This window comes from Leucopleurus acutus, assembly GCF_964270905.1.
Source record: "Leucopleurus acutus genome assembly, chromosome: 14".
In the NCBI taxonomy this organism is placed as follows: Eukaryota; Metazoa; Chordata; class Mammalia; order Artiodactyla; family Delphinidae; genus Leucopleurus; species Leucopleurus acutus.
Window position 1 is genome coordinate 48,111,717 of NC_139156.1, and position 25,356 is coordinate 48,137,072.

At 37.9% G+C, this 25,356-nt stretch overlaps 2 protein-coding genes across 3 annotated transcripts in view; one reads left to right on the top strand and one right to left on the bottom strand.

Moving 5' to 3' along the window:
* SHLD2 (shieldin complex subunit 2) overlaps positions 1–25,356 on the bottom strand; it is a 103,572-nt gene that overhangs the window by 74,891 nt on the left and 3,325 nt on the right. The window lies entirely within an intron of this gene.
* Positions 10,751–12,606, top strand: LOC309971278 (ubiquitin-like FUBI-ribosomal protein eS30 fusion protein). Its single transcript, XM_082854181.1, has one exon. The coding sequence runs from the start codon at positions 11,043–11,045 to the stop codon at positions 11,559–11,561; it is 519 nt and encodes a 172-aa protein (XP_082710307.1). The 5' UTR covers positions 10,751–11,042; the 3' UTR covers positions 11,562–12,606.

The following is a 25,356-nucleotide window of genomic DNA, read 5'->3' on the forward strand; positions in this document are numbered from 1 at the left end:
AACCACTCCAGACTGGAGCACGTTACTCTGGAGGGACTTCTCTGAGATGACGACATTGACAGAATAAATTATGTGAAAGAAAACAGGAAATTTGGGCAACTGGTAGCAAATTTTGAGTTAGTGATAAGGACACAAAAAGCCATATAAACAAGTTATGTCCCAAACTGAAAGCATCAAATACATTACTTGAAAAATCACAGGTAAACACAACACAGCTAGGAGTTGAGAGTGGTTACCTCTGAGAAGGGGAAGTGAAGGTGGGGACCAAGAAGTACTGCCTGTCTGGACAATCCCTGACAAACTACTTGGCTCATTAAACTGTATTAACTCTGAAGAAGAAAAATATGGAAGATAAGGAAATAAGGTACTTAAGGATTTCCCAAGGACATAAAACCATCTTGGCAACTAAATGTGACCTCTGGAAACCAAGAAGTCTAACAAAATTGTCCTGCAAAATAGAAAACAACACAAACGAATGCATTTGATGGGTGGAAAAGGGCAAGAAAAAAGCAACATTACGCCTGTGCTATCATAACTCTTGTCAAATGCGTGACGTCAAGAGCAGAAATCCCTAGGTTTCTGTGCTTCAGTTCCCCCGTCTATAGTGTGTAACAGTATCCCTCTCCCAGGACTGTAATGAGGCTTCAACCCAATAATGAACATAAAGTGCTTACAGCAGTGTTAGAAATAAATATTAACACAGTTAATACTTTAACTCTTTTTAAATAACTGAAATTATTTTTTATTTCAAATCATTCAACTTAATTGTCACAATGATACTGAAAAGTTTATTTGAATGCTTACCTTGTCTATTCAAACATCAAGGCCTCTAACCCTTTCCCACATCTCCAAAAAGGGTGGGGGGCACTGTGGGGGGAAGAAGATAAACTGTCTGATGACCCAAGAGAAACAGAAATAACAATTAATGAAGGCTGTCTCTAAAGATGCTTATCATTCTGAAGAACTGACTGCACCTGAAAAACTACTCAGGATACCAGGCTTTATCTTACACTTCTTAGTTGATTATGATCAATCATTCACTCACTAAGTAAGTCAGCAATTAGAACTGAAAACTTGGTCCTAACTATACATTAACTCAATAATGCTGAGACCAGCATTTTTCCACTTCTAAAGAGATAAAGTCTCCAACTAGTGCTCTCCAAGTTCAGTTCTACTTTGTTATGAAACCTGAGAAACATTTTTCCAAAGGAGAAAAGTATGAAATAAAGTTCAGATCCTGGGCAAGAAATAAAGGCCAATTTAATCCACACATACCTAAGAACCGTGGAAAAAAGAAAAGAATAAATATAACCATGTTAGGTGGCTTTCAATCTCTTGTGCTCTAACAGCTAGCAAAAAAATAGTTACTTAAGAGTTGTCCCACACTTTGTTTTATTCATCTTTGGATCCTTGTAAACATAAACAGTATGTAACAGAGTACCTGACTTCTATTAGAAGCTTAAAATATTTATTTAACAAATGAATAACTAGAATTAAGAGTACTATTTGAACTATACTCTTTTTATGGAGAAATACACTACAATTTTCAATTGAAGGAACATTTTCCTTTATCTTGGCAACAAGATCAGAGTTTGAACACCAAGAACAATAAAGCCTGGGCAGATACTCCATCTACATCATAGTCATTTCTCCTAGAAATCACATTTTGGTCACAGATCACTCCTACTGTTTTGAAGTATGTATAAATCACTAAGTTGGGTTTCATAATATAAAACTTGACCTCCAAAATTCCCTGCTTCTTTCCCTTCACCAATATCTTATATAAAAATTGCAGCCATCAATATTTTATCTGGGAGGATTCCCCCCCCCCAGTTTTATTGAGATATAATTGACATATAACATTGCATTAGTTTAAGGTATAGGGTATAATAATTTGATATATGTATATATTACAAAATGATTACCACAATAAGTTAACAACCATCACCTCACATAGTTATAAATTTTTTTTCTTGTGATGAGAACGCTTAAGATTTACTCTGTTCGCAATTTTTAAATATTTAATGTAGTACCGTTAACTATAGTCACCATGCTGTACATTACACCTCCAGAACTTATTTATCTTATAACTGACGTCTGTACCTTTTGACCACCTTCCCCTATCTCCCCAGGCCCACCCCTCTGACAACCACCAATCTGTTCTGTTTCTGTGCCTTTAGTTTTTTTAGATTCCACATTTAAGTGATATCATAAAGTATTTGTCTTTCTTGGTCTGGCTTATTTTACTTAGCATAATGCCCTTGAGGTTCATCCATGTTGTTGCAAATGGCAGGATTTCCTTATTTTTATGGTTGAATAATACCCCATTATATATATACACACCACATTTTCTTTTTTTTTTAAATGATTTGGCCTCCCAGGTCCAAGTCAGTATTTTTTCTTTTTTTGTAATTAATTAAATTATTTATTTTTGGCTGTGTTGGGTCTTTGTTGCTGCGCATGGGCTTTCTCTAGTTGCATCAAGTGGGGTCTGCTCTTCGTTGTGGTGCGTGGGCTTCTCATTGTGGTGGCTTCTCTTGTCGCAGAGCACGAGCTCTAGGTGCGCAGGCCTCAGTAGTTGTGGCTCACGGGCTCTAGAAGGCAGGCTCAGTAGTTGTGGCACATGGGGTAGGTAGTTGTAGCTCGCAGGTTCCAGAGCACAGGTTTCAGTAGTTGTGGTTCTCAGGGTCTAGAGCGCCGGCTCAGTAGTGGTGCACGGGCTTAGTTGCTCCACGGCATGTGGGATCTTCCCAGACCAGGGCTCAAACCCATGTACCCTGCATTGACAGGTGGATTCTTAACCACTGCACCACCAGGGAAGTCCCATACACCACATTTTCTTTATCCATTCAGCCATCAATGAACACCTAGGTTATTTCCATGTCTTGGCTATTATAAATAATGCTACAACGAACATGGGGGTGCAGATATCTCTTCAAGACAGAGATTTCACTTCTTTAGAATATGTTCCCCAAAGTGGAATTGCTGAATCACACAGTAATTCTATTTTTAATTTTTTGAGGTCGATTTTTTAATCTAAAATTTATTTTTAAATTTTTTTGAGGTAGAAAGCAGTTTCTATACTACCTCTAGTCAGTACCAAAGGTTATCAACTGAAAAATTAATACAATGGACCAAAAAATGTAATAAAAAACACTTATTAAAAGATTCAATACTCAGGGACTTCCCTGGCGGTCCAGTGGTTAAGACTCCATGCTTCCACTGCAGGGGGCACAATCCCTGGTCAGGGAACTAAGATCCTGGATGCCAGGTGCAGCATGGCCAAAAAAAACCACCAAGATTCAATATTCAGAAGAAATTCTGTTTAAAACCCAACATTTCTCTAGTTCAAATGCCAACTACCTATACTTAGACATTCCAGAAATGAAAGTAGATAAAATTACCCAACCCAATAACATAAATTAAGAACAAAAATAATTGCAAAACAACTGAAAATTATAGGTTAACATTACAGAATTTAGTAAACAATGAATTGGATGTCCACATTGCAAAGCTGACTTCCATAGTTTAAAACCTGAGTTTACCTAAAAAAGAACACCCTTAATTTTTCATTACTCAAAAAAACAACTCAATCTCTATGATACATCCTTAAAGAAATAAAGATTAATTTATCCTAGAGAGCCAGGGTTCACATCAAGCTTTATGGAATGACTGATAATCACATTTCTTCTTCCAAACATAAAATTCATGTGGATTGTCACCTTAAATGAGAAAGGCATGAAAAGAACGTAAGCTCCAATCTAGCATTAGAAATTACTCCATAAATACCCTTTCTGCTTTGAAAGTCTATTTCCCCAATGAAACCAATATACTTTATTTCTTTATAATGATTTCATTTCATGTAAATTTATGAAGGTTGTATAAATATTTGTTAGAATAGGAGTTTGTTTGAATAGTTGAGAGTGACTAGTGAGAACAAGAGACAAGGGTAGCATCATCAGCAGAGGAGACAAGCATCTCTAAAGCATCCACTACATTAACACATTTTTTACACAAAGATTTTTAAGTAAGGTCTTTATGTGGTATTTTTGAAAAATATTTTTATATCCAAGAAAATTTAAACATAAGCAATTAAATCTACTTTTAATTTTTTAATTGTTTTTTATGTTGAATTTTGATTAAGAATGTTTTCTGTAGAAAGACCAGATCAGTTTCTCTGCTTTAGTAAACTGTATAATAAAATATGAAACTCATTAAGGAAAAGCAAAGCAGGAAACTTAATATGTCACTTTTAGACACCTATCCTTAGGTGAAAGTAAACAGCATTAATTCCAAGCATTTCCAAACTTTTAGGAGAAGTGGGTGGGTGAAGGAACAAGAGAGAATAAAAACTCACACTACTTCTATAGTGTCGGTTTATATTTTAATGTTTTCATTCTGAAAAGCAAATGAGGCAAATTGAGACTTCCACCTGGCTTGCCAGAATGACTCTCATGAGTACTAACATGCTTAGGTTAACATTTTCATAAACTTTTTTCTCATTTCTTCCAAGTATCTTAAATAACACTAAAAACTACATAACATGATGCAGCTGCTTCGGAAAAACTGTTTGACAGTTCCTCAAAAAGTTAAACATAAAGATATCATATAACACAGTAATTACATCCTGGGTATACACCAAGGAGAATTGAAAACATATGTCCACAAAAACCTGTAAATGAATGTTCATAGCAGCATCATTCCTATCAGTCAAAAAGTGGAAATAACCCAAACATCCATCAACTGATGAATGGATGAACCAAATGTGGTATATCCTCACAATGGAATATTATTCAGCCCAGAAGAGCTACAAAGTACTGATATGCCACATCACAGGTAAACTCTGCAAACATGCTACACTAAAGGAACCAGACACATAAGGCAATATATCGTATGATTCTATTTATATAAATTACTCAGAACAGGCAACTCCATAGAAATATAAACAGATATATGGCTGCCAGGGGCTAGGAGAAGGGGGAAAACTTAAGAGGGGTTTCCTTTGAGGGCGATGAAAAAGTTCTGGAACTAGATAATGGTGATGGTTGCACAACACTGATTATACTCAAAGCCACTGAAACTTTTATGCTATGTGAATTATACTTTAATTAATGAAAGAAACCCTACAAAACCAAAAACAGATGTTAACATCTTATCAGAGAAAGTTAACTTCCAAAATAAATGATGATTATTTTGGTATTTCTTTAAAAACCTTATTGTTAATTTCATATGGACATTAGAAACATTTTTATTTATATATTTATTTATTTTGGTTGTGCCAGGTCTTAGTTGTGGCATGCAGGATCTTCCACGCCTTGTGCGGGATCTTTGTTGCCGCATACAGGATCTTTAGCTGTGGCATACGGGATCTTTAGTTGTGGCATACAAATTCTTAGTTGGGCATGTGGGATCTAGTTCCTTGACCAGGGATTGAACCTGGGCCCCCTGCGTTGGGAGCATGGAGTCTTAGCCACTGGACCACCAGGGAAGTCCCTAGAAACATTTTTAGAAATAAACCTTTTTCTATAATGCCCAATACCATCCTTAAGCTTTTCTATTTGTCAGGAATTCACATAAAAATCTTTTATTGCCAGCTTTGCAATGCTTAGTCTGCCAGGGTAGGAATCAATTTTATATAATATCTAAACAAGTCAAGTGAGTTTTAAAATAGGCAGAATGTTTTATTAAATTTGGCTTACCATTATCGTATGTTGAATTTTAGTACAGGAGAGGAACATGTTTATTTCTAATGAAGAAGATCAGCAAAAGATGAAAAACTTTTTATTTTATTTATTTATTTATTTTTTTGGCTGCACTGGGTCTTCATTGCTGTGTGCAGGCTTTCTCTAGTTGTGGCGAGTGAGGGCTACTCTTCGTTGTGGTGCATGGGCTTCTCATTGTGGTGGCTTCTCTTGTCGTGGAGCACAGGCTCTAGGTGCATGGGCTTCAGTAGTTGTGGCATGTAGGCTCAGTAGTTGTGGCTCAGGGGGTTAGTTGCTCCGCAGCATGTGGGATCTCCCAAGACCAGGGCTTGAACCCGTGTCCCCTGCACTGGCAGATGGATTCTTAACCACTGCGCCACCAGGGAAGTCCCAAAATACTTTTTATTTATTATTTATTTATTTATTTAAGATTTATTTACTTTATTCTTGGCTTGTTGGGTCTTAGTTGCGGCACACGGGATCTTTGTTGCGGTGTGCGGGCTTCTCCCTAGTTGTGGCATGAGAGTTTTTTCTTCTTCTCTAGTTGTGGTGCGCAGGATTCAGGGCACGTGGGCTCTGTAGTTTGCGGCACACAGGCTCTCTAGTTGAGACGCACTACCTCAGAAGTTGTGGCGCGCTAGCTCAGAAGTTGTGGCGCGCGGGCTTAGTTGCCCCGTGGCATGTGGGATCTTAGTTCCCTGACCAGGGATCAAACCCACGTTCCCTGCATTGTATGGCGGATTCTTTACCACTGGACTACCAGGGAAGTCCCCCGAGAAATTTTTAGACAGCAAAATTTACCTGGTCTGCTTTAGCCCTCATGAAGCTATCTCTGACATTCATTTTTTTAAATTTTGATATTCAATACAGAAAAGCAACATCCAAAAAAAAAAAGGCCATGCCAAATGCAATAATAGCCCATTAATTTATTTTACCTCAAATATAATAGAAAATACCACTTCTGCTGAACCTGATTCTAGGCAAGGTAAAATTCAGTTGCCTACATAATAATTTGCCCAGTGTCCATTCACAATCTTCCTGCTTGCTCTTAATGGCATTTGAGTAGAGTAGGCTCTCAATCTACATGAATTAATTATGTAAATTATCAGATTAAATAACAGTTTCAACTTAAAATAATAACATCTATTTGGGGCCTATGAGAACCAGGCAATGGAAATAGAGGCTTTATATATTTAACTCATTTCTGCTCACAATACCTTACAGAGAAGTTAAGTAACTTCCCTAAGGTCACAACACTAGTACACTGCAAAGCCAGGATTCAAACCAAGGTCTGTCAGACATAGAATCATTTTTGCTAAAACATTCCAAGTGTGGGCTACAAAGGAATATAATTTAGTTTAATTGGCAAACATTCATCTATCTCTTTAATACAGCTTCTAAATGTTTAGGTAATGAGAAAGAAAAAGAGTGCTTGAAAAGAACATTACGGAAGAATGAAGTGATGTGCCTGGGGAAACATGCAGTGCACGGTTTGCCTACTATGTGCCATGTGCTGGACTGGCTATTTTAATGCATGAACACTTAATTGTTACAACAATACTGGGAAGTAAATATTGATGCCTCCTTTTTTACGTAAGAAACTGAAGTTTAGAAGGTGCAAGAAGGTCCAAGGTTGCAGAAGTTGCAAGGCACATAGTTGGGATTAGAAACCAAATTCAGTCAGTCAATAAATATTTACTGAGTGGCTATACGAGGCACTTAGAATAGAATATTAGAGATCTCCCACATACAGCTCAAACGAAACCCATCTTCTTTTTGCTTAGGCAGTAAATCATTGTGAAATTGAAAAATCCCCATAGATTTTTCTTTTAGTAGCTTTGTTTTAAATGATTATTCATGCTTTGGTTATACATGTTAAGTACTGTCCCTAAAGCCAGAAGTTGATTGCCATAAAAACTGAATAAGCCTCCAGTAGATAATGTGAAAATATAAGCAATTCTGTCCTCCTGCATGATTTTGACCATATTGCTAGATAGAGAACACCACTTTGGAAAATATACTTCTTATGTTCTGAAGGATAATTTAAACCATTAAGCATTTTACAAAGCTTTTGAAGGTCAGATTTTAAATGACAACAGTGAAATTTCAAAAAGAACAGGAAAAGTCAGCACCAAAGCTAGTTTAACATTAATAATAAGTGATCTAATAAATAGGTCTATGTTTGCCTAGTCAGGTTTTGCTTATTATGCCAGTTGGAAAGCCGGAAGGAAACTGGTTTTAACTCCCATACAACCTGTATCATGACAACACCACTTTATCAGAAATGTAGCTGATATCAGCATAATGCTGAGACAGTTCAAATTTAAAACTGATTTTTCTTTTCCAACTATTTTCATAATCATTAATGGTATATAGAATCGAGATAACTTAAGAAAAGAAAAAAAGAAGGGTAATTAACATTTACTGTGACCCTTCTATGTGCCAGATACTACTTTTAATTCTCACAGCCACCTTAACCTTTTAGAGGAAGAAACAGAAGTTTTGAGAAATGAAGTACCTTTTCTAAGATTACATAACTAAGGGTTTCCTGGTGGCGCAGTGGTTGAGAATCCACCTGCCGATGCAGGGGACACGGGTTCGTGCCCCGGTCCAGGAAGATCCCACGTGCCGTGGAGCGGCTGGGCCCGTGACCCATCCCTGGCCGCTGAGCCTGCGCGTCCGGAGCCTGCGCGTCCGGAGCCTGTGCTCCGCAACGGGAGAGGCCACAACAGTGAGAGGCCCGCGTACCGCAAAAAAAAAAAAAAAAAAAAAAAAAAAAAGATTACATAGCTAATAAAAAGGCAGAGCCAAGGTTCAAACTCTGATGTCAATTATTATAATGCTCCATGGCACTAAATACCTGTCAGTTCAATTTACTTTTAAAACTTTATGATAATATTAGAGCAGAGAAAGCAGAGTAAAGTAATGATTTGGATTATGAACTGTTTTAGTACCTCAAAAGTACTAAAGAGTGATGTCGCCCTTTTAAAAATTCCTATGACGGTGACTGTGAAAGAGAATATAAAATACCTTCAAGTCAAAAATATTAGGCTTTTGAGTAGAAAAAAGTAACAAATAAATAAGTATACATTTAATATTATCAAAAGAGAACCAAGTTAAAAAAAAATAGTTCTATTCTAAAGCAACACTTTTTGAAAGACTGCAGATCACCAGCGTAGGCTGGCTCGAAGCAGCATTTTTCAGAGTTAACTTCATGGAAGACTAATCCCTATAAAAATATTGAAAGATAATGAGTTTCCACAGTCAAACAAGTTTGAGAAATGCCGGACTTAACACTAAACCAGTTTCTTCACTGGTTACAAGTAGTACAACATAGTGCCCAGAGTCCACTGGAGTCAGACTATCTGGGTTTCAAACCCTGCTCTTCCACCTCCTGGCCTAGCCATGAGATTTGGAACATGTTATTTCACTACTCTGGGTCTCAGGTTTCCCACCTGTTAAAAAAAAAAAAAAAAAAAAGGAGACAATTGCAAAGACAGATTTGTTGTAAAAATTAGAAAGATTAATACATCTGGGGTTGAGATATGGGGATATATGTATAGCTGATTCACTTTGTTATAAAGCAGAAACTAACACACCTTTGTAAAGCAATTATACTCCAATAAAGATGTTTTAAAAAAAAAATCTGGGGTTCTTAGAACAGAGCCTTAAAATAATAAGTGCTTGATAAATGTTAAATTATTAGTAGTAACATCATTTCCCTGAGCCTTTATTAACCTGATAAAAGTTGATGCTCATCATGAATCTCCAAGGAGTCAAGGGATATACCTAGTATGCAGTTTCCCAAACTTACATGATAGAACCCACTTTTCCACAGACCATCTCTCAAGACTGATTAATGTCTTTTAAAATCAAATCAAAACAAACAAAAAACACTATGAGAAACAATAAAGAATTCCATCACTAAAATTAAATCTGTTTAAAAAAAATACAAGTTTAGTACTTCCCAGTTGGTGAACACATCGAGGTGCAGGAAGGGTGGCATGTGGAAGAAGGCATGGGAAGCTCCACACCCCTTCCCCCATACCTTGCCCTACACATCTCTTCCACTTGGCTATTCCTGAGTTGTATCCTTAATAAGCCAGTAATATCTCCTTACGGATTCCAGCACATGGGTTCAGTGCCTGGAACCTATACATGTAGTAGAATAGAGCATTGTTTTATTTTCCATTCTCATAGCCCTCAGTGGCTTCAAGTGATCACATCTCATCACAGTAGTCATTCAATTATCCAAGATACTATGTGGAACCTATTCATTATCACCCAGCCTGCAATCATTTGAATAAGGACATGAATAGTTTCCGTTATCAAGATACATCTATTTAAGTCTCATGTCTGTTGTATAGAAGTCAATATTCAAATGATGGCGTGTTTTCTGTTTGGTATTTATTGTGCCCATTTGGCAAATTTACAGTCATTATCAGAGTGCTGATCATGCTACCCTTCCATTTAGAATTTTTTCTAAGCAGTATGTGTCAGGATCTTCAGAAATGCTTACAACCTTTGATCAAACAAATCAATCTCCAAGAATCTATACTATGGAAATAAATAAGAATACAAGATAAAACCTTAAATACACATATTGCCTCATTGTTTAATATTGTGGAAAATTAGAAATACTAAGGAAGTCTAGGGAATTCCCTGGTGGTCCAGTGGTTAGGACTCAGAGCTCTCACTGCTGAGGGCCCAGGTTCCATCTCTGGTCCAGAAACTAAGATCCCGCAAGCTGAGTGGTGCAGCCATAAATAAATAAATAAGTCTAATTTTAGTGGAAGGATTAAACAAAGAGTGGTACATTACTTGCATTACACAGTCATTACAAATTATATTTGAAAGATTATGAATAATGCTATGTGAAAAAGCAAGTTACTAGTTTATTTTTGTAGTATGAGCATAATTTTCTAAAACAAGCCAACAAAACACCAAGTAATCAAAATTTAAGACAAAAACTAAATCTAAAAATACGCCAAGGGCTTCCCTAGTGGCGCAATGGTTAAGAATCCGCCTGCCAATGCAGGGGACACGGGTTCAAGCCCTAGTCCAGGAAGATCCCACATGCCGCAGAGCAACTAAGCCCGTGCGCCACAACTACTGAGCCTGCGCTCTAGAGCCCGCGAGCCACAAATACTGAGCCCTCGTGCCACAACTACTGAAGCCCGTGAGCCTAGAGCCCGTGCTCTGCAACGAGAGAAGCCACCGCAATGAGAAGCCTGCGCACTGCAATGATGAGTAGTCCCCGCTCGCCACAACTAGAGAAAGCCCGAAGGCAACAATGAAGACCCAATGCAGCCAAAAATAAATTAACTTAAAAAAATAATAATGAATAAAAAAAATAAAAATACACCCAGTGACATGGCAACAGCAGGCGGAGAGGACGTGCACACCCTCATTCCTTCCTTTCTCAACTCCATCTTCACGTTAGCGGCAGTGGTAAAGCAGTTCAGTTGCCAACATGCAGCTGTTTGCGCGCAGGAGCTACACACTCTCCAGGTGACTGGCCAGGTGACAGTCGCCCAGATCAAGGCTCATGTAGCCTCGTTGGAGGGCCTCACTCCAGAAGATCAGGTCCTGCTCCTGCAGGATGAGGCTACCCTGGGCCAGTGTGGGGCGGAGGCTGTGAGCACTCCGAGCACTCTGGAAGTAGCCAGCCACATGTTTGGAGGTAAAGTCCATGGTTCCCTGACCCGTGCCAGGAAAGTAAGAGGTCAGATTCCCAAGGTGGCCAAACAAGAGAAAAAGAAAATGGGCCGGGCCAAGAAGCGTATGCAGTACAACCAGTGCTTTGTCAATGTTGTGCCCACTTTCAGCAAGAAGAAGGGCCCCAATGCCAACTGTTAAGTCCTTTGTAATCTTGGCTTTCTCTAATAAAGCCACTTAGCCCAATCCAAAAAACCCCCAAAAAAACCAAGAAACAAAAAATAAATTAATAAATAAACAAACATCCAAATGTCAACTATGGTTGATTTGAGCCATAAGTGACCCTTCTTCCTACTTCTCTACATTTTCCAAGTTTTTTTATGGAGTATGTCGATTTTGCTTAACTCTTACTTGATACCACTTGCCTTTGAGCTAAAGTTCTACTAGATGACAAAACAAAGCAAACTGGCCTAGTGGTCAAAGACGGGAAAAGTATGAAATGTGATTTCTTTCAAAGGTTATTTATCGTTTTGTGAGAGGCAGAAATGGTTAAACATACAACGAAGTCATATTACCTGCTAGCAAAATTGTTCTTAGTTTGTACAATGAAATCACACACATCAGTATTTCTTAGTGTTCTGCCAAAACACCGTGCATCATGATTCTAATTATTTTGTGACTTGAGGAAGTCTGAAAGCATATTTAAAATATGCCAAATATTAATGTAGTGTAACCTTCGGTTTTAAGGCATATTGGGAGAGGTAAAAGTCTCAGAATATTATTTTGTAACTTTATCAATTGATACATTTTCTAAATGTCCAAAAATAGACATTTAGGGAATTTCCTGGGGGTCCATCCGTTAGGACTTGGCATTTTCACTGCTGTGGCCTCGGTTCAACCCCTGGTGCAGGAACTAAGATCCTGAAAGCTACACGGTCTGGCCAAAAAAAAAAACAAAAAAAAACCCCACATTTAACATGTAGTATTTCAGGTTATACTTTATAACAAATATGGCTAAACTACTGCTGCAATATTACTAAATTTACATGCCTTTAAAGAGATCAAGAACTATTTATATTGCCATTCCCTCCTTTTGTGACTCAGAAAGTTTTACACTCCCTCTTAACCTGGCGTCTGCTGTGCAAAGGGCTGAAGGCCTAATGATTTCTCAAGACCCAATATGTACTCAGGGTTACCTCTACCCATATGCCCACCCCTTAGAGACAAGTTTGTCAAGGCCAAAAAATCAAGTGAGCACCAATCGCTTCCACCCCTGCCTTCCTCCTTTCCCAGGGCTAAACCTTGCCAAAAAGAAAACAGCCCCATGCTAGGGTTCTTTATGACATGCTGAGCAAAGGCCACAGACAGCTAAACACTGCCAAGTAGACCTGAAAACAATGAACTCATCTAGCTTTGTGCATAACCCAGAACCTCCGTCTGTCAGCATCAACGCATTTTACCCACAAAATTAATAAAAATTTTGAGATTAGCTGAAATCACCATATTCTTACAATCAACCAAAATGTAAGCCCCTACGATTAATCCCTCTTTCCTGCTGCACTCTGATCTCATTTCTGCTCTGTACTGTCTCTCTCTTCGACCATCACACACCCTCCAATAGCTATACTTCCTGATAACCCTTTACACTGTTCCACTGCAAACAAATTCCCTAAACCCCAACCAATTTAAATTGGTTGCCAGCAGTCTTGCTCTCTAAACTAATCTGGGTGCGAGCTATTCTCTCCCACTCAGCAAACGTGAAGCATGGAAGTCATGCCTGTTCACCATCACAGTTCTTTACCCTCAGATAAAGGTACGTCTTTTGAGGTTTAAGTCACCTGCTGCTACCTCTCTCTCCTTGTCATCCACTGGTCTCTTGGTCACTCTCCCACATTCACTAAAGGCTTTGGAACCTGGTTCAAAATCTTTCCACCCCTTGCTCTGCCACCATTCTGAGCAACTCACTTCCTGTGTAGCTGACTCCTGTAAAATTCTAGCTCTATAGTTCCCTTATCTCAACTCCAGGAACCTTCCCTTTCTCTCCACTTCAGAAACCCATTCCATAGCCAGAGGTTGCATCCAGTCATAACCAGCAACTGCTCCTATTTAATCTTAAAATTCAATATCCAGTCTTGACCACTTCATATCCCAGCAGCTACTTTCTGGTTTCATTTGTTCGCTACTGAGCCTAGACTCAATGGCCCAGAACTTGAAATGCTCTAACTACCGTCATTTCTTGCATCCTTACTCTGTCTGCCACACTGGCCTGTAAAACTCAAACCAAAATCAATCCAGTTGTTCAACTTGTCTGCTCAGGCTGGTGAGGCCTGAGAGAGGGGGGAAAAATCATCACACAACTATATATACCAGAGCCATGAAAAATTATTACAATTCCTTTAAGTAATCCCATTCAGTTAGCCCTCTCATTTCTCTCAATGAAATTCTCCCTTTCTCCTCAAACTCTCCCCTAAAATCACCATCACCATCCTCTATAATCTCAGCTGATGAGGTGATCCCCCCACTTCACTGAAAAATTCATCAAGTGTGTTGATACCCCAAATTCCTCACCTACCACCCAAACACTTTTCTCCATCTGCACCATCCTTTCTTTATTCCTACTTCAATGGAAACAATATTCCTATTCCTACTGAAACCTAGTATCCTCACTCTGTTCCCTCTACTCTTAAGGACAATGTTCAATCAATCTCACATACCTCCTTCTTCCTGTATCATCAACTTCTCCGTTCCTTCTAACTCTTTCTGTTTAGCACATAAACATGCTGAACTTTCTCTCATCTTGATAGAATATGCCCTCTACCTATGATCCTGTATCTCTACAAGCTTTTTGAAAAGAATGCCTGCACTTACTGCTTCCACTCTCTCACAACTATTCACTCTAGTTCTCAGCAACCTGGCATTTATCTGTACCATGGAGATTCCACTGAAACTGTTCTATAGAAGATGATCAATCAGCTACTTGCTGCTCTGTCGTTATAGTAGCTGACCTGTTTTCTACATTTGACACTGCTGACCACTCTTTTCTTAAAACTTCTCAGTCTTCATTTAATGACATTTACTGAAAACCTACTTTATGGTAAGAACTGTGGATAAAATGATGAACATGATGGTCTCAGTCCTCAAGAAACTTAAAATCGAGTTGGGGAAGCTTTTATGGTAATTCATACTCATATTTCAACCTCTCAGATCCTTCCTTCCTTTCTCTACTCAGCCCTTAGATTCTGACACTCCCCCAGGGCTCCTCTCTTTGCTCTTCTAACGTCCACCCCAGGATGACTGTATTTACATTACCTACTCACTGATGATGACAAAATTTACATCTCCAGCTGAGAATTCTATCCGGAGTTCTGGACGCTTTTACTCTATGAAAAGATACTGGTACTTGGATATTTCACTATCTTGATAATATCCTTTGATACACAAAAGGTTTCAATTTTGACAAAGTCCAACGTATCTATTTTTTCTTTGGCTATTTGTGCTTTTGGTGTCCTATTTAAGGAACTGCTGCCTAGTCTAAGATCGTAAATATTTATACCTACATCTTTTCTAAGATTTTTACAGCTTCAACTCTTACAAGTTAGCTCCTTAATCCACTGAAACCATAATTCTTGAAAGATAAGGATTTCAATGGCAGTATCTGAAGGCTTAAGAGTAAAAAGAGCTTTTTAAATTCTAAAACCATGGCTTTAAATATCACACCCCAAGGCAAGAAAACTCTGCTGGCAGACTTTATACTGTAAACTACAGCACAGAGGAAGTAGCAGGTGGTGACGTAAATGCAATTCTTCCCCAGCAATTTAGAGGACATAAAAACCTGGGAGAGGAGTGCAGAAAGAAAGAGGAATTAGAAATAGTTTAGATACAAGTTCAAAATTCTTACCTTCTGTCTCATCTGGGGCTAAGTCTCAGGGTGAGGAAGGGTGAGAAAGATCTCCAGTATGTTTGTGGGGAAGGGCCAAGAATACAAGATAATCATGTTTCCCCTTCCCAAGTTATGGTCCAGGGAACCGCAAGCCTTTTAGCAAAAGCTTGCAACTAACACTACCTCAATGTAGTAGGGGAGCAATACCAATGACATGCCCAGACCACACTCCTGAAAAGCTACCTCAGATTCCCAAGCATGCCAGCAAAACATGGAAACCATTAAGGAGTTTGCCTTGGGTCAGTGGGCCCAAAAGAGCCTGGGTTTAAGGAGGACCCAGCACACACACAGACCCACTGACCAGAAGCCATGGAAGCATCAGGGACATCAGCCTCAGATGCAGCAGAGCAGACAGGGCCACTCAAGATTAAGCCAGTACAAGGTACAACCTAGTAGTGGCCAAGGGCAGAGGATGGCACAAAGATGAGAGGCCACTTCCTCAATGCCATTAAATATTATAAGGCTTCTCTATGAATACCTTCCACCCCAGAAAAAAAAAGGGGAGGGATGTGAAAAAAACTGAACATTTATCCAAAGGACTGATTATTTACCCAAGGGTCTGAGTAAACCTGGAATTAACTAACAAATTAGACCAGAAGGTACTGACTTTATCCTAAATTGGCAAGATTGTTTTCTATTACCCAGTAGAAATAAGAAGCTCCAGAGTTAAGGAAGTTTTAGTTATAGAGAAATAATGAAAGTTACATGTTTGCACATTCAAATTTGTAGTTTACAAAATTTATGCTCGTTACACTTACAATTGGGTTTCTCACTGAACAAAAAGTGAAAAGGTAAAGCCCTTGCCGACATAATCTACCTCTCCAAAATCACACTGGTTTCTGTCCATTCCTAAAATATGTCGAGGTCTTTCCTCTCTCATGGCTTCTCCACATGCTGTTTCCTTCACTTGTACCCACAGCTCTTTATATAGGTTGCTCCAACTCAGCCTTTAGTTTCAATGTAAATGTTTCTTCCTTGAAAAGGGCTCTCTGGCCACCCTATCTAAAGCAGCACAGCGCCCTGTTACTTCCTCTCTAGCACTCCTTGCAATCTAACTTCCCAAGCTCTGTCCTTGTCTGTCTTGTTCACTGCAGGCTCTGGTCAATAAAAGGTGCTCAATAAACAGTTCTATATGAATGAATGAATAATTAAGTAAAATGTGAGAGAAAATACACCTTAAAATCTTCTAATAAATCTGAGTATTAAGGAGTAAAAAAATTTAAAGTAGACACCCACCACATTTTAATTTGGATATGAAAGTCAAATAAAAGACCATAAATAAGTTCCTATTTCCATTTTAAGAACAATGCAATTACAGAGTTTTACAAAGACAGTTATGTAAATTCATAGGGTGCCTTCTCCAGGCTAAAGCCATTTAAAACAGAAACACAAAACAGAAACAAATCCAGCAAAGAATCAAGACAAGTTTCTTTTAAATTAAAATAAATAGGGACTTCCCTGGTGGTCCAGTGGTTAAGACTATGCCTTCCTATGCAGGGGGTATGGGTTCATCCCCTGGTCGGGGAGCTAAGATCCCACATTCCTCATGGCCAAAAAACCAAAACATAAAACAGAAGCAATATTGTTACAAATTCAATAGACTTTAAAAATGGTCCACATAAAAAAAAAAAATCTTTAAAAAAAAATTAAAATAAATAAAGTCCATAGGAATAAAAGTTAGCCTACAAAAACTGTGAAGAACAATAGAGGCTGTTTGAATATAATGGAAGGTGCTTCATACTTTTATGGTTCAATAATGTAAGATATCAATTCTCCCCATATGAATCTATAACTGTAATGCAACTTTAAGTAGAATACAAAAGGATCTTGTGTGTGTGTGTGTGTTTACAATGATCAATATTAGACATACTTAAATATGTAAATAACAACATAAGTTCCAGCTCTCCAAAGTGATGAGGAAGAGTCAAGCCAACTCATCCTATGAAAACAACTAAAAACACTAGGTGAAATATAAAAAACAAATCCTTAAAAGTCACTAAGCCATAACAAGATAGTAAGGGATTACCTAGTTAAAACTGTAAGAGAAAACCAGGAACCTAGAGTAAGTTAGCAATGGAGCTGCTTTTGATCCGAGGGCATTTGATCATGAGGGAAAATATAAATTTTTGTTTGATGATGTCATAGTGTATGAGGAACACAATTCAAAGCACAGGACCCACATAAAATGATGAGTCCAGTAAGAGAGTATCCCCACAATAATCTGTAACCCTAAAGGGCAACACCCTCACACTAACAGTCACCTGAAAGTAAACCAGTCCCTTAAGTCCTATAACCAAGGTCTGCAACTGTGTCATGGTCCCGGGAATTACAAACCTTGGATTAAGGTGGCACTTTGCCTGACCCCAGGCACCTATAGAATAAAACATAAAAAAAAAAAGTTGCGTAAAAAGAATAGGTAAGATACATAGAATATAAAGTGAGAGATGACAGAACCAAGTAGAGACAGTATTTGAAGAGGTGACAGTTGAAAATGTCATAGAACTATGAAAGATCCCCATCTCTAGAATCAAAAATCACAAAAAACGAACATACAACAGAGGATATCAGTAAAGCCAATGAAATGGTCCTCTGAAGAGACACACCATCTGGTGAGCTGTCCCACCTGATCTCTTCCCATTTCTTCTCCTGCTTCTCCCCCTCCCCCCCCAACACATATACTCACACTCCAGCCACAGTGAACTATGACAGTGCTACCTAATTCATACCATTTTGACCAGGATTTTCTTTTGTTTAAAAAAAGAAAACACTTGGACCACATTTACAAGGGGGGACAAGGATATTATAAAGATACACATAGATGAGAAATGAAATTAAAACTGGAAAGTCATCTTTCTGACCAAGTCACATCATAGGTTTCTGGGCCAGCATTTAGACTGGACATGGCTGGCCAAAAGGCACCTGCTGCCCAAAGGCACCTTCTTGAAAGGCAATCAATCATCTGTAGCCTGAGGAACAAGGGATTAAGGTCACATGACCACCTGAAAGCATGTCCTGCTATGAGGACATAGCAGTGATCTTGATTAAGATCCATAGTACAGCTACAGGTAATTTGGCAAAAAGCATGTTGGTCAACATGATAATTTGGCTGAAATGACAATCAAAAATAAATATACCTGTACCGACATTAATGTCTTAGTTTTGATAAATGCATCGTGGCTATATAAGATGTTGATAGTAGGGAAAGATGGTCGAAGGGAACTCTGTAGTATCTTTACAACTCTTCTGTAAATCTAAAATTATTTCTAAAGAAAAATTATTCCAAGAAAAATTATTATAAATAAAAAATCAATTTTCAAAAGGGGAAAAATCAAAAATACCTAGTCACTGTTTTTGGTTCTGTTTTTCCAATTACAGTTCTCCCCCACTATGCGAAAGTAGAGCATTCCTCTGAAACCTTTCATAAGCTGAAATGGCGTAAAGTGAAGAAGCAATTACCTTAGGAGACATCTAGCTAATGGATGCACAAAATAAACTGAGATAAAGCATAGATGCACACAGGAACAGTTCAAAGCTATGGCTGTTTGACGCTGACATGCTGAGTGTGGTTCCTGAGAAGGAGCTTGGTGGTGCACCATCTCTATAACAGCTTGGCTCCCTTAAAGACAAACGCCGAGCGCTATTCTTGCTTTTCACCTTTTTTCATAAAGTGAAAGTCCTCTTCAGATTTCTTTAGGTACTGAAAACCGGTACTAATGTAGGTCTTTCATAAAAGCGAAGTGGAGTAAGGTGAACTTTCCAAAAGTGGGGGATACCTGTATTCTACCTTAATTACATCATGGAGTGCTTTTATGATCCTAGATATATATTTTTAAATTAAGCATTATTCTTTCATATTTCAAATTTTTTCAGGTGTTATCCTACTTTTTAAAATTCTAATTTTTTTTTTTTTTTTTTTTTGTCTGCACTGTGCAGCTTGCAGGATCTTAGTTCCCCAACCAGGGATTGAACCCAGGCCGCCTGCAATGGAAGTGCTGAGTCCTAACCACTGGACTGCCAGGGAATTTCCTGTAATTGATTTTTTGCCAGTTATTTCTGCTTTCACTGATAACTATAGAGAAAAATTAGAAAAACGTAACTGTTCCATATTGAGAACAAATATGAAAAAATTGTGATTTAGATTAGAAACAACATGAATCTATAGAAATAGGTTAGGAATAAAATCTAAGCAACCCTTGCTATCCCGTCTAGCCTGTTTCTGAGTTCAGACACCAAGAGCTGGGTCAGTGAAGAACACCTGTAGTTAAAAAGGTATCATGGACTTAGGGGTAGTCCTTCTGTTATTCTCATTTGTACACTTTTTCATTCTTCCCTAAGTAAGTATTAAAATAAATGAAAACCATAAGAGGCAAGGAATTGGAACTTCTCAGGGCCTGGTTGTTTTAGTTTTTCCACTTAAATTTTTTCTAATTAATTTAAAGTCAATTGTGATTGCTTGCTGAATATGGTTGGGTTCACTTTTCTGGTGTTTGTATTGTATTTTTTAAAAAGGCAGAAAAGAATATGAAATTACAGAAGGCAGTCAAAGTCTATAATTCATTAAAGTAGACATAAAAAATACCAGATAATTATTATTCAAAATAATTTCATTTTATACCTGACCTAGAAAAAACACATGAAGGATAAATATTTGCTTTAATTTGACCCTTTCATCAGAAATACCCCATGTTCTTGAAGTCCAGATATTTGTTCTTTCTGTATTAACACCTTTTCACCAATACTTCATTCTTTTTTTCTTTTTTTTTTAAACAGCTGACTGGAATTTTCAGTGTGTATGGCTGGCAGATATCAACTTCTAGAATCTAAGATGTAATCCCTTTGTGTTTCTTTGGTTTTAGATGGCCCTACAAGAATGCAATCATAAAGATTCTACAGTTGATGAAGACACTGTGGAGGACAAAACTATGTAAAGGGCACCTTTACATAGCTAACCCATATATCTTCAAAACAGTCTTATCTCAAGCTGTGTTTCTGACAGTATGTTACTGTAACAGAGACTATGATGAGGCTGTCGTTTCCAACCTTAGGACAAAGATAAGAAGAACTTCTAATTTCAACATAAATGCTAGATTAGTCATCTTAATTTAAGCCATTTGCCTCTGTGTTACACCAATGACAAGAAGTTACTGATGGCAGCTCCATCTGAAAATCTGTTGAAATCATTTGAGCACTTGATATTTCATTATAAATGCCAGATTTTTTCCTCAGAAGTTGAGGATGGGTTTCTGTTCTGTCCTCTTGTGTGGCAACAGAGCAAACACCACAGCATGGAGTTACTGCCTCACAAGCTGTCAATGGTAAAAAGCTGTTCAAAAAAAGGAGGCATAATCTTAAAACTATCATCATTATATAAGGTCTCAAAGGGAACTAGACTCTGCAAATTTCTCAGTGTAGAGAACATGAAACAGAATGACGATAGTTTCAAAGGGAACTAGAATCTTATGATTTCTCAATGTAAAGAACATGAAACCATAAGCATCACAATTCCCAGTGTCATGGTTAAGACCCTGGCTTCACCCCTCTTAAACTGTACTTGTATTCTAAAAAAATGTATTATCACAATAAGATAGCATGAAGAGGATGTTATTTTTGATGGCAAATACAGTAAACACTGTTGGCTGCCAACTGAACAGTTATTCCTTCCACAACTCTCTCCCCTGCCGTTAGAGCCTGCCTATACTTCAGAAGGTAAAAGTGCCAGAAGTCCTCTTTCTAGCCTCCCTTACAGCAAAAGCATGGGCAAATAACCAATCCTAGCTACTGGGGCCTAAGAGAGCTGAGCTGGCTGGCAGGCCTTTGGAAAAGGTTTTCTTCACCAATAAAGAGATACGTATGGGAGGAAACTGCTGTTCTTCTACATAATACTTGGTTGTGTCTGCATGTGACCCCTGGAATCACTGTAGCAATCTTGCAGCCATGAGGAGAGATATCACCAAGTTGCTAAAAATAAGACAGAGAAAAGCCCTAGGTCCCTGAAGCAATGGATCACTAAGCCCTGTACCAACAATGAATATCCTTGCCTCTGGACTTCTTGTTGGATAACAGTTACTAGTTAGTTTATGGCTTTAGTTTAAGTCATCTTTATTTGGATATTGTTACTTGAGGGCCAAAGCGTCCTAACTAACAATGCTAATGAATATCTGTTCATTGCATGCTATCCAGAGCGGGAAGTTAAATTGTTGCCACTTAGCCAACTCCAGCCATTACTGTTACTTGAAAACTGGGTTGGCCTCTGGGTGGGTATCCAGCCAATAGACACAACCAAGCCAAAGATCGGGAGAAGGAAGGATTTATTACTACTTGCAGCAAGTAAGGAGAACACCTGGGATCTTTCCCAAAGCAGTGTCTCCCAGAACAGCAAAAGTGGGGAAGTCTTAAGGTAAGGGTACCTGCATATTCATGTAGGCACTTGAGCAGAGGAGAATATGGCATAACGCATGGCCAAAGAAACACAAAACAAAAACAAACTGGGGCAAATTGAGGGAAAGGTCAACAGAGTCCAAGCTTTAGTGTTTCGAAGTCAGGAGGGTCAACATCATTCCATCCTCCACCTGGATGGGACTTCAGTTCCTGCAGAACTCAAAGGTATATTATTATGTCTATCCCCTGAGGAGGAACTAGGACTCTGCTTTATCACTGCACTATTGTTTGGCTTTTCTCTGTTCCTGCATTCCCTCAGTTCCCTTAAGATCAAAATTACTGAGACTTGTTCAAGGGCAAGCATTGTGGCCAGGCTTAGATCACAAAATGGTTTCTCTTATGTCAAGAAAAACACTCCTGGTTCTCTTTCTCCAGGGACCCCTTATCTGCTTACATTACCAGTGTCTCTACCTTAATCCCACCTGCTTCATTCACGTTTTTCTTTTCTGCCTTTCACAAAGAAGCAAACTCAGTATAATTATACACACATCTATGCTTCACAGTAAAGTCTGTTTCTTCTGCAACTCTCCATGATGGCCAACGGGAAGGTACCTTTTGCTTCTTCAGTATATTTTTCAGTTATGTTTGCTTTTAACAGCATCAGAAATGTGTTGCAATTTTTAGCTTATAATTTCTTTCTTTCTTTTCCCTAATTCCATCTTGAAATCACAACTGATCTAAAATTTCCAGAGAGAAAATGCTAAAGATAGAATAAAGATTTGCTGTTATAGAAGGTCATCCACATTGATCAATAAGTAGAGCTGAATGGTGAGGCATCTTGAATAATGAATAACTCAAGGTACTATCCTTTATACCTGTAAGGAAAGCAAAAAACTTAACATCAATTTAAAAAAAGAGAGAGACAGAGACATAATGAATTACATACACGTGAGTTCAAAATCCTACATTAGAACAGTTAATTTTTAAGAGACCTCACTTGTTTCTTGCGTGCTATGCTTAAAGGGATAAAGAACCTACTACGATTTTTCATGTTTACTCATAACAGGGAAAGAACCCTTAAGCAAGAGTTGATAAAACCTTTGTTGAATATTATTCAGCAACACAGCAAAATGAAAACTTAGCCAAACTAGCCAAGCAGATATACCTGACATTTGATTTATTAAGAAAAAAAAAAGTTTTTTAAGAGGAAAAAGACTACAAACCCTGAAAATTTCAGATCCTTTTCTTGGATATAGTTTCTTTTACTGTTTTTCTGCTTATTACAAAAACATACTCACTAAAGGGGGAAAAAAATCCAAAATTACAAACTTTTCTGAATATCAATCAGAAGCACAAAAGCAAATATTGGAAAAAATTATCCTGAAAACTATGGCACAAAGACTTGAAAAACAATCCATGATGCACCCAAATTACCAATACTTGAATAAAAAACAGAACTAGAGATATTCATAACAGCTGTTTAAGCCAAACTGTTATGATGATCAAATTGCTTTTAACCAAAATATACACTACCTTGTATTTTCAAACCATGCTGTCATTTATCTTCAGGACTTTGCAAATGGTCTCCCCTCTTTATGGGGTACTCTTCTCTCCCCCACACTCATCTGGCTGATTAATGAGGTACTGACAAGCACTTGAGAACTAAAACCTATTAAAATTAGTAACGTGTGTGTGTGTGTGGGGGACTTCCCTGGTGGCACAGTGGTTAAGAATCCGCCTGCCAACGCAGGAGACATAGGTTCGAGCCCTGGTCCGGGAAGATCCCACGTGCCGCGGAGCAGCTAAGCCCGTGCGCCACAACTACTGAGCCTGCGCTCTAGAGCCTGTGAGCCACAACTACTGAAGCCCATGTGCCTAGAGCCCGTGCTCCGCAACAAGAGAAGCCACCGCAATGAGAAGCCCGCGCACTGCAACGAAGAGTAGCCCCCGCTTGCTGCAACTAAAGAAAGCCCGTGCGCAGCAACAAAGACCCAAAGCAGCCTTATAAATAAATAAATAAATAAAAATTAATAACATAGGGACCTGATTTAAATAAAAAATCAAGATTTTTAGTTCCTTGTTTTAAAAGCCCTTTAAAAAAATTAAATATTTGATTTGTTATATCATTTGGTTTTATGATATCATTTCTAATATCCAGATAGGAAAATTTATGTCAAATATGAACTAAACAACTCTATAAGAAAAACAAAATTCTGATGTCTATTAAATTCTTTCTAAGTTCAAATTCACTACTCACTCTTAAGGTAAAGTAGTCCTGAGATGAAAGAGTTTGAAAACTGATATTCTATGTAATAGGTTATTCACTGCTGCACCACTGTAACTTCAAGATATTGGAAACAACCTACACGTCCATCAATGATAGAATAGCAAAAATAATCATGGCACAACCATACAGTGAAGAACTATACAACAGTAAAAAAGAGTAAGGAGCAATAAGGCAATAAAATAAACCACATCCCGATTGGAAAGAAAGAAGTAAAACTACCTCTACTTGCAGATGACATGATCTTGTAAAGAGAAAATCTTAATGAATCCACTACAATAATTATCAGAACGAATAAATGAGTTCAGTAAGGTCGAAGCATAAAAGATCAATATACAATAATCAACTGTATTTCTGTATACCTGCAATGAATAATCTGAAAATGGAGTTAAGAAAACAATTCCAGTTATAATAGCATCAAAAAGAATACTTAGAAATAAATGTAACAAAAGAAGTGCAAAACTTGTATTTTGAAAAGACAAAACATGGCTGAGAGAAATTTTAGAAGACCCAAATACATGAATAGACATCTCATGTTCATGAATCAGAAGATGTAATATTGTTAAAATGGCAGCACTCCACAGGTTGATCTATAGACTCAACATAAAACTAAAATTCCAGCTGACTTCTTTGCAGAAATAGACCACCTGATCCTAAAATTCATATGAAAATTCAAGGGACTCAGAAGAACCAAACAATCTTGAAAAAGAACAAAGTTGGAGGACTCACACCTCCTGATTTCAAAACTTATTACGAAGCTGCACTAACCAAGACCCTGTGGTACTAGCATAAGGACAGACATATGGGTGAGTGGAAAAGAACTAAAGAATGCAGAAATAAACCCTCACATCTAGGTCAACTGATTTCAAGAGAGTGTGAAGACACTTCAGTGGGGAAGAAATAGTCTTTTGTTGAACAAATAGTGCTGGGACAATTGGTTATCCACATGCAAAAGAATGAAATTGCACTCTTTCCTTACTCCATGCACAAAAAATCAACTTGAAATGTAAAAACTAAAACTACAAAACTCTTAGAAGAAAACACAGGTGTAAATCTTCACGACTTTCAATTAGACAATGGTTTCTTAGACATGACACCAAAAGCACAAGCCACAAAAGAAAACATTTATAAGCTGGACTTCATCAAAATTCAAAACTTATGTCCTTCAAAGGACATCATCAACAAACTGAAAAGACAAGCCACAGAATGGAAGTAAACACTTGCAGATCAAATATTTGATATAGGATTTATATATAAAATATATAAAGAACTCTTACAAGTCAACAATAAAAAGGCAATCCAATTTAAAAGTGGAAGAAGGATATGAATATACATTTCTTTTAAAAAAATATACACAAATCATCAATAAGTACATAAAAAGATGCTCAACATCA

Coding starts and splice junctions, on each gene's coding strand:
- LOC309971278 (XM_082854181.1), top strand. CDS start 11,043: ATGAATAAAAAAAATAAAAATACACCCAGTGACATGGCAACAGCAGGC.